Source organism: Myotis brandtii, unplaced genomic scaffold (assembly GCF_000412655.1).
Source record: "Myotis brandtii unplaced genomic scaffold, ASM41265v1 scaffold17, whole genome shotgun sequence".
NCBI classification, from domain to species: Eukaryota; Metazoa; Chordata; class Mammalia; order Chiroptera; family Vespertilionidae; genus Myotis; species Myotis brandtii.
In genome coordinates, this window is record NW_005356259.1 from 3,646,133 (window position 1) to 3,656,739 (window position 10,607).

At 42.1% G+C, this 10,607-nt stretch overlaps 1 protein-coding gene across 2 annotated transcripts in view; it reads right to left on the bottom strand.

The window, feature by feature from the left end:
- Window positions 1–6,611, bottom strand: part of GSAP (gamma-secretase activating protein) — a 55,541-nt gene extending 48,930 nt beyond the window's left edge. Inside the window, exons 1-4 of one of the 2 annotated variants that reach the window (XM_014536964.1) lie at window positions 6,412–6,611; window positions 6,120–6,208; window positions 3,585–3,654; window positions 2,570–2,619 (exon numbers count right to left, since the gene is read on the bottom strand). In XM_014536964.1, coding sequence (XP_014392450.1) covers window positions 2,570–2,619; window positions 3,585–3,654; window positions 6,120–6,208; window positions 6,412–6,436 — 234 coding nt within the window. In that variant the 5' untranslated portion in view covers window positions 6,437–6,611. The remainder of the gene's footprint in view (window positions 1–2,569; window positions 2,620–3,584; window positions 3,655–6,119; window positions 6,209–6,411) is intronic. The other variant, XM_014536965.1, reaches the window with a different exon arrangement.
- Between the last annotated feature and the right edge of the window lie 3,996 nt (window positions 6,612–10,607).

Below are 10,607 nucleotides of genomic sequence, written 5' to 3' on the forward strand. Positions count from 1 at the left end.
CGGTCAAGGGCACATGTCCAGGTTGCAGGGCTCCATCCCCAGTAGGGGGTGAGCAGGAGGCAAGTGATCAATGATTATATCTCCCTCCTCTCCCTTCCTCTCTGAAATCAATAAAAATATGGTGTGTGTTTTTTTTTAAGGTTTAAAAAAAATGGTATATACTGACAAGAACCTCATTACCAGAGTGTGGCAACCCGGGTTCACATCTCTAGAGCTATGTCATCTCTGAGTCTTGGTTTTGTTATTTCCTGTAAAAATGGAATGAGTATAACACCACCTCCATCACGCAGGAATGTGAGGAATGCGTGGAGCCGCACACTGCCTCAAGAAGCTGTGGCCTAAGCCTTTAAGAATGAAGGCAAAAGTGCCTCTCACAGTAGGGCACACATGGACCACGGATGCTGAGGCTGCACCCTCTGGGCAGGGAGAAGCCTTTCTGGGCTGCTGACAAGTGCCCGCTGCCCTCGCTGTCTCTACAGCGTCTTCTTGGCTCCCAAACCCTCTTCCAACCAGCCAGTCCTTGGTCTATGCCGCTCTCAGCTTCTGAGCCCTGCTTGTTTACTTACATCTCTCCCCTAAATTCTCATCACAGGCTTTGGGATCTTGCCTTGTTCTTTCCTCTCTGACCACTGGCCGTGATCTTGCCCTCCCATCCACTGAGTCACTGGTGGCCCAGAGCTCTAGCCACACATGTTTTTCTAACCATAGATGGTCATGTTCCAGCCTGGCCTCTTGATATAAGGCAATCAATAGTAGATACATGTTAATAAATGTGATTTTCCATTTCAGTTTTCTTCACATAACTTTAAAATTAAAATCTTCAAACACTATTTTGATGCTGATTTAAATATTGAAGGACATTTTAAATAACAAGAAGATATTAACATCACATACAAATTGTCAAGAAAAGACAACCCAGTAGAAAAATAGAAAAAGAAAAAAACAACTAAACAATGTTTAGAAAAATTCAAATAGCTAATAAGCATAGTGGATGTTCAAACTCACTAATACCAAGGGAAATGCAGACTAAAATATTAGTATCAACTTACACCCACCAAATTGGAATTTTTTTAAAAAAGACAAATACACCTATTCATGGTATGGATAGAGAAAAGGGTTTTGCTATACTTTGCTTGTAAAACTGTAAATTGTTACAATTTTCTTGAAAAGCAATCTGGCAAAATCTATTGACTTTTATTAAAGCATCAACCCAATTATCCATACCTGAGGATTTAACCCCGAAATATGTGTACCAAATATGGAAAGCTATAGACACAAAAATGTGTGAGACAATTTCTAATGCAAACAAATACAATAAGTTGGTAATCAAGTAAATGTACATCTGTGGGAAAATGGTTGGGAACTGTGTACATTAAGTGCTTCTAAAGACAGTAAGTTGGAACTATTCTAGGTGACCCACTGGTCATTCCACAAAGGTGAGTGAGGAAGGAGCGAACAATAAACAAACCCCTAGGTGTGTTAGGGGTGAGGATGAGAGACAACAGACGTATAGAGAAAAGCATGATAGGATACATACCAGGTTGTAAACAAAAATAAAGGTGAGAAGGTGAGGGAGAAGTGGAAAACAAGCAAAAAAAATAAAAGAAAATTAAACTACATAAAACCCCAGCATATATGTTATGATCCCATTTATTATATATGTATATGTATCTATAGATAGAAAATTAAAGAAAAAAGTTACATATTTATTTAGAAGCCTGTAAGGATACCCATGATATATTATGCAAAAGCAAAAACAAAAGCAGCAAATTAATATATATGTTATAATTCTATTTTGCTAAAAACAATTGAATCCTTGTATACGTGCACCTGAGCAAGGCAAAAGGTGTGGAAAGAGTCACACGAGGCTGTCATTATAAGTTATCTCAGGAGACCAAATTAGAGGCTGAGATAGAGGTAAAGAGAACATTTAATTCTATATCTAATTTTATTTTTTATTTTATTTATTTTTTTGTTAATCCTCACCCAAGGATATTTTTCCATTGTTTTTAGAGGGAGAGTGGAAGAGAGGGAAAGACAGAGAAAAACATTAATGTGAAAGAAATGCATCAACTGGTTGCCTCCTGCAGGAGCCCTGACCAGGGCCGGGGCTGGGAAGTAGCCTGCAACCAAGGTACATGCCCTTGACACGAATCGAACCCGGGACCCTTTGGTCTGCAGGCTGACGCTCTCTCCACTGAGCCAAACCAGTTAGGGCTCCTTTATATATCTTGTATTAGTTCACATTTTACAACAGCAACACTATAAGTTGAAAGACAGCAAACAAAGAAAATATTGTTTCTATAATGTTAGCCTATTTTTTAATGTTTTTCATTGATTTTAGAAAGAAGAAGGGAGAGGGAGAGAGAGAGTGAAACATTGATTATATGGGGGATGGAACCTGCAACTTGTATGTGCCCTGACCAGCAACCTTTCGGTGCACAGGACGACACTCAGCCAACTGAGCCACTCCGGCCAGGGCACATTAACCTTTCACAGTCTAGAAATGTCATTCTTGGGGGGTGCGGGGGTGGGGGCCTCTGAAGCAAAAGGAACTTCAAATACTTACCACTCTATTTCCATCTTCTTGGATGACTTGGATATGAAATTGTTCAATATCTTTAAACAAAGAAGAAATAGAAAGATCATTTAACCTTTATGAAAAACATGGGTACTACTTTTTCACCTAACCATTGTGAATAATTTTTTTATTAAAAAAAGGGAGATTAAACAACTGACTGAAAAATATTATCACAGACAGTAATCTCACAATAAAGGTTCAAAACACAACCTCCCTTTACAGTCTCTTTCAAGTCCAATATTTACCCTGCTCCTCAATATCAACAATGCGCACATAAACCTTCCTGCTCCCCGGAGTTCCCTCAACAAGCATTTGCTTCCCCTATACCAGTGATGGCGAACCTATGACACACGTGTCAGAGGTGACATGTGAACTCATTTTTTTGGTTGATTTTTCTTTGTTAAATGGCATTTAAATATATAAAATAAATATCAAAAATATAAATCTTTGTTTTACTATGGTTGCAAATATCAAAAAATTTCTATATGTGACACGACACCAGAGTTAACTTAGGGTTTTCAAAATGCTGACATGCCGAGCTCAAAAGGTTCGCCATCACTGCTCTAGACCATCGTTCTTATGTGCAACTACTAAGGGCTCATTTGTTAGGGTTTACTTGCAGTTTCCAAACACCAAACACCTGTTTGTATGAAAATATCAAATAGAAAACTCATAGAAGATACCGGGGAGGCTTTTTTATAGGGAGCAACTTCACATTAACAAAACTGAACATGTTGGGTGAATGTGTAGAGGTTCCCTTTCTCTCAGTAAGCAATTTAGATTCATTCATCCTACTGACCTTCTGCCAGTTCTAGTCACAAAAGTGTGAGACAGACAGCTGGGCAACAGCCCTTCTACAGGAGTCCCAGGTCTCAAATGGACATTCATGGCCCGCAGAGCCTCAACACTGGTGAGTGGACCTCTAGAAAACTCAGTCCTGGCCCCTACTTCAATGGGAGAGTCCACTCATGAAGTCCCATACCCCACCTAAAGATGCACTTACATTTCTCCTCGGAAATCAGTAACAGACGGTTCTCTGGCAAAGGATGACTGTCAACATGCGGGTAGAGGAACTGCAAAAAGAAAATCAATCAAAACCATGAGCAACTACCTTGCTTACACAACTATTTCAAAAGCTGTATTTGATCACCATGTTGCTACATACCAGAGAAGGGGCTGGGGACCACAGAACAGTGCAGGTGAGTCACACATTTAGGCACGCACACGTTACAGATGGAAGCCAGCAGGAGAGCGGAACGCTTTCAGGAGCTCAGTTCCCCAGGGGGAAACTGACTGCAGGTCTAACATAATTCATTTAAATGGTAAGGCTAGCCCTGACCAGTTTGGCTCAGTGGCTAGAGCGTCGGCCTGTGGACTGAAAGGTCCCAGGTTCGATTCCGGTCAAGGGCATGTACCTTGGTTGCGGGCACATCCCCAGTAGGGGGTGTGCAGGAGGCAGCTGATCGATGTTTCTCTCTCATTGATGTTTCTAACTCTCTATCCCTCTCCCTTCCTCTCTGTAAAAAAAAAAAATCAATAAAATATATTTTAAAAATAAATAAATAAATGGTAAGGCTAAAGTGTAAGCTATCTCTAGAGACGGGGCTTCCTATTTGGAAAATGTGATTCTCAAGTCAATCAGAAACAATGGAACATTTGTACAGAAAGCTCTATTTCACATGGCACAAAATAAGAGCGATCAATACATTGGTTGTGCAACTAAACCCTAGTATTTAATTAGAGAGCTAAGTAAACGTACTCTCTATTACAACCTCAGGTCCCACATCCAAGAGACAAAGCACAACACAGCCAGGGACTTTCCAAGAAAGGACAGTGGGTCACAGTGTGGCATGTGGTGGAGGACTTGTAAGCCTCAAGGAATGAGTGCCCCTGGGAAGGAAAGGGGAGGCCACCCCACTCCTCCTCCTCAGTGCTCTCCCCTATGTGACAAGCAGGCGGCCAGAAACCCAGGGCCTGACGCTGTCAACCGTGATATGAGGGGACACTGGTCATGGGATGAGACTCCAGTGACTTAATTCTTTCATCATCAACAGGTTTACTATAAATCAGCAGGTTTGTCTTGCAACATGAAAGCTTACTAGAGAAGATTCACCAGTGAATTTCATTTTTTCCCTCCAAACTTGAAAGCATACTGAAAGGACACAACCTTTAACGTCCCTATGGTATAGCTGGCAGCCTCTCTACAGACTAGGAACATTTTTTACAAACTATATTACCTGGTGTCCTAACTTTTCACAACGACAAATTGGAAATAGAAATGGTCAAATTTTACAAGTTATTTGTAGTCAGGTTTGCCTTTTAGAATGGAAAAACAAAACATTAACTATATACCATTCTTCATAGCAATAACTTCACAATTATAAACTAGATAGCAAGTGCAGAATTCAGCTATAAAAATAATTCAGAATTTATTATCTCCTGACTTGTGAAATGGGGCACATCGAGCAGGGTATTTTGAGTCCTGGGGAGAGGAGAAGCAAAAATGAGTGACACCACATGCATAACGGAAGAGTAGATGCTCAGTGTCTCAACACAAGGAGGTACTCCCACAGGAGATGGCGTGGCCTCCCCTGGGGCCACCACACAGGTGACGGGGCATGCTCGCTTAGGACTGCGACCCGGACGAAGGTGCTGTGGAGTTCTAACCCTCTGCCTGGTCCTTGTACGGCAATCAGTGAGAACATGATTTTGAAAGTCCCACTTAGGTGTTGGTTGTTTTTCTTTCTTTTATGAAGCAACCCTAGAGCAAGGCCTAGAAGTCAGAATATAAATCAACAGGCTGCAGACACAGCTCCACAAAAACCTGCAAGGTTTGGGGTATTTTTTATTTTATTTTACTTTATTTTATTTTATTTTTTGCATTGTGAGTAAGAAGCTATAAAGACGTTAAGGAAATATTTGTCTTCACAGATATGGAGCTTCGATTGTTCATATTCATCAATGGAGAGTTCGCATGATAGGGGTGCAGGTGGGTGTCTAATTATCCCCTGGAACTATCTGGAAGATGCACCTCATGCTGCAGGGGAACTCGCAAAGGGCACCCGGTTAGGATCCAAACCTCAGCTCTAGAAATGTGTGCCCTGGGTAACAAATTCTCCACCGTTTTGAACATGTCTGCAAATGACTGTGAAAGGACCAGGAGTACTGATTTTGGGTTACAAATAAATTTTAGCAGAATTTATAAATTCAGAAGGAGCAAGCAAGGAGGGCTGCCTCGATCTAGTCCCCCTGCATGGTTCACACAGTGCTTCTACGTCCACTTCACGGAGCTGATCAATTACGGGGTTAAGTCATTTAATCAGACAAAACATGATCTAATAGAGACAGAGGGACCAGGATTGTTTTAAAGATTTCCATGTTTGCAAAGGAAGAGCGGATAATTCCTGCCATACCATTTATCAGAGTGCTTTGAGGGTAAAATGTAACAAAGTATGTGAAGGCACTTGGTAAACACCGCTGCCTCTAGGTTCAGGCCTTTTGATTAGTGACATAAGTGTTAAATGACAAGCTCACTCACCTGAACCCAAACATAGCTATCCACCGCTTTCAGAACCTTCACATTGTTGATGGGGTGGATTTCAACCAACAGAGTTAAGCACTTGGATCCTACAAAGTAAAGGAGGCTTTTAGAAACGAAGACCAGAAAAATCACACATTATTTTCTCCACATAGGTCTGAACTTGGAAAATGTACATGTGTTGCCTGTTGTATCACACAAAGAAAAATAATTTTCTTAAAGTTTACTGTGACATTTCTTAGAACCCCAAACAGACACAAAAAAACATCATAAAGGAGAGGCCGACGCACACGGAGTGAGGAACCAGTTCCTCCCATTCCTCGGCCACTTTTAGCGCAGCTTCACAGGCCCTCGCAGCTTCTAAGTCTAAATAAGACAGTTTACTTCAGCGTCGCTCCAGTTCTGCAGCATGGTGGCAGGTGCGGTTTGTATGTGGAAATATGAAGATACCCCTGATGCATGAACATGTTTGAGCTGACAGCACCCATTAGTAGGACAGGGTAGGCTTCCCTCAGGAATGGGTGGAGCTGCTCTGATAAACACCCACTTATTTCCTCAGTGTCACTTTCAAGCAAATGTCAACAAAGATAGCAGCTAGGAGGAAGTCCTTGGACACAGGCTATAATGCGATTGTCACAAATATCCAAATAGAGGCCAAAAGTTCCCCTCCCTCAAGATTAAACTTCAAAAGGAGTTGCCTTATAGTTGAGTTCTTATAAAGACTACTGTTCTCTGGTACTTGTCAATGGCTTCATTTTGAATGACAATGTATAATTTGGGGATAGCACAGCAGCCTGGAATGGAATCAAAGCCAGTTTTCACTATTTAAGAAAGTAACCAGACAGCACTCTTCATTTAATTTTTTTAAAAAGGCAAAGAATGTAAAACAATTTCTGGGATAGTCCTCCTAATTGCAAGGACTGGACATCTCTATAACTTGCCTTTAAAGATTACTTACAAATCAAGACAGTGAGTGAGTTATTATGTGGGATCACAAATATATACAACAGAACAAGAAAATCAAATGATGTTTGGTCAATGGGTACTTGTAGCTTCAAATAAAAATCCAGGATCATACACTGATTAAAAAGGACTGTATTCCCAATAAATGGGATAGAATAAAGGTGAGGTGCTTTAGGAATTTGCCTGGTGACTCAAAAAAATGGTTCTAGGAATAAGAAAGACCATGGTGTCAAAGATACTTGTGATGAAAATAGAAATGTTCTGTGAAATGTGAGAATGAAGACAATTATAATTGAAAAGTAAAAAATTATTTTTTTAAATGTGAACATGAAAAGAAAAAGCAATTTTCCTTATTGAAATAGGAATATGTAGGGGTAAAATAGGCAGGTTTAGGGGATTTTTATAATTAAGGGGGTCCATGGAAGAAACACAGGGCTACAGAGCTACAAAGGTTACATTTCATAAGACAATGGAATTTGAAGAGGCAGCAGTTACATTTCCATAAGACAAGGAAGTTGGAAGCAGCAGAAGTTACATTTCCATAAGATAGGGGAACTGGGAGTAGCCAAAGTCTATATTTACAAAATAAAGAAGAAGGGCCTCACATGCCCCATGTGAGGTTTGACCTTTGAGCTCAGGAGTGGCTATAGTGACCAAATCAAAGGGGAATAGTGGCCAATCAGAGGGGATATTGAGGCACAAAAACCACAGCCTTTATAAACTGGGGGAAAAGAAACTCGGTGGGACTCTTTCCCCCTCCCTACATGGGAATCTGTGCTGTGGGACTCTTTCCTCCTCCCCACATGGGAGCCTGTACTTGTTCTTCAATAAATCTCCACTTTTGCTATACCATCTTCCATCAGTGGTTTCATTCTCTGACTCTGACAGACAAAGATTCTGGGGAAGCCATCCTGCCCAGGGGAAAACAGCGTGATCCATTCCAAAATTCCCATATCATTATCATTTTACTAGAGGCCCAGTGCGCAAAAATTTGTGCACTTGGGGGGTCCCTCAGCCCGCCTACACCCTCTCACAGACTGGGAGCCCTCAGGGGATGTCCACCTGCCAGTTTAGGCCTGCTCCCCGGGGGATTGGGCCTAAGCTGGCAGTCAGACATCCCTCTGGCAGACCGGGAGCCCTTGGGGAATGTCTGACTGCGCTGCCGAGGAGGCGGGAGAGGCTCCCGCCACCGCTGCTGCACTCGCAGCCATCAGCCTGGCTTGTGGCTGAGCCGAGCTCCCCCTGTGGGAGCGCACTGACCACCAGGGGGCAGCTCCTGCATTGAGCATCTGCTCCCTGGTGGTCAGTGCGCGTCATAGCAACTGGTCGTTCCCAGTCATTCCGCCATTAGGGTCAATTTGCATATTACCCTTTTATTATATAGGATGTTCTTTTAATTTGGTATAACTACATTAACATATTAATTAGTACAGCTGGCATCTGACTATTTTATTTCTTGCCCTAAAAGCTTATATATTTTAACTGGGGGAGAAAAAACTTTTGGGGGGGCAGGCAGGGGAATCTTCTCAGTGGAAAAAAAGAATCACTTTATGTTTGCCCTTTTTGGCAGTGAATTGTACCCAAATGAGATAACCAGCTGTCAACTAAATTAACTTGCCTGAAAATGGGAGGATTTTCAAGGACAGAATCCATTTTCCTACACTAATATTTCCCTTCTTTAGAGCAGCAGAGAGACATCTAACTAATATAATTAGCATAATGATAAGAATAATTGTGCCAAAGGGAATTTCTCTCAGTAACATATCATGTGTTTTCACAGTGTACCAGGAAGCACTCTGAATTAAGATTCTGGAGACATCAGTTCTAGTGTAAGCTCTGCCACTAACCTAATATATACCTTTCAGCAAGTCACAAAGATTTCTAGGCATGCCTACCTTATTATTTAAAAAATAAAATGAAGAACTACAGGACCAGATTATTTCTACAATTACTTTCAACCATAAAAATCCCATGGTTCCATGAAATGTCTAAAATTGTCTTAAGAATTTAGAGAATCCAGCTATCAGTGGAGACTGGGAGGGCATCTCTGAAGGGAAAGACAGGGCTGCAGGATATGGGCATCCAGGAAGTAGACACAACAGGATCAAAAGCTACAGCAGGGAATGAACTTCAAGGGCATTGTGCTAAGTAAAAAGTCAGACAGTCCTGGCCGGTTTTTCTCAGTGGTTAGAGCTCGGCCATGGATGGAAGGGTTGTAGGTTCCATTCCCAGTCAAGGGCACGTACCTGGGTTTTGGGTTTGTTCCTAGCTCTAGTTGGGGTGCATGCAGGAGGCAACCAATCAATGTGTCTCTCTCTCATCAATGTTTCTCTCTCTCTCTCTCTCTCTCTCTCTCTCTCACTCCCTCCCTCCCTCTTTCTTCCCCCTCCTCCTCCCTAAAAATCAATGGAAAAAATATTCTCACAAAATAGAAAATAACTAGGAGGGGCAGGGACCTAATCCAGCCTTGTGATTGGGAAGAATACAAGCAACTGGGCCTGTCTCTCCTTGGTAAAGGGATGTATTCTCCCAGGAAATCAGGGTCATATCCTGATTTTGTTCATACCCTTGTTTTAAAGGTCAGGACACCAACATCTTAGATCCTATTTCGCTTAAGCTCATCCAGTTCCATTACCTCTGATGTGAGCACTGCACCTGATTCTAAGAAGAGCAGAGAATGCTAAGAGCAGGACAGGGCACAGAAGAGGGAAGAGGACTGCTGTGGTTCTCGGTGTAACGTGGCAGGAGGGAAGGCTGGGTGAGTAATACATGAGATTTCAGACATTGCATCCCGCTCACCAACATCTCCCAGAAACTCTTCTGCTGAGGATGAGAAGGACCTACCCAGACTTGAGTCTCTCTAAGCTGGCTCTGTGGGAGCCCAGGACTGCCTCCTAAGCCTCGTGTGGGAAGTATGTAACAGGGTTTTTCCATTACATGCAACTGCAGGTGGATACATCCGAGTGGGAACTATGCTAACAAAAGAAGGAGTTTAAGTGCCGAATAAACAGAGCAGATGGAACACACTGCAGGATTGGAATAGCAAGAGATTGAAGTGAGATCCACTAGGCCAGAGGTTGAAAAATGGGAGTCCACAGGCTAGATCCAGCCACGGGTGGTTATCATTGCCCGAGGATAATTTTTTAAAAATATTTGAGCCAACATGTAAAAGTAAAATGTTTGCATCAACATCCATAGTTGTCTTTTTCAAAAAGAAAATCCTCACCTGATGATATGTTTTAATTGACTTTTAGAGAGAAAGGAAGGGAGAGAGAAAGAAACATCAATCGATTGTCTCCACACATGCCCCAACCAGGGATCGAACCTGAAACCCAGGTATGTGCCCTGACCAGGAATCGAACCCACAACCCTTTGATGTACGGGACGATGCTTCAAACAACTGAGCCACTCAGCCAGGACCATAATTGTCTTGATAAACTGAAAAGCTGATCCCACTGGGCTTCCTTCGAAGATACTCAATGGGGCATCCCCACCCACCACTAGTCCCTGTAATTCACCCTCAGG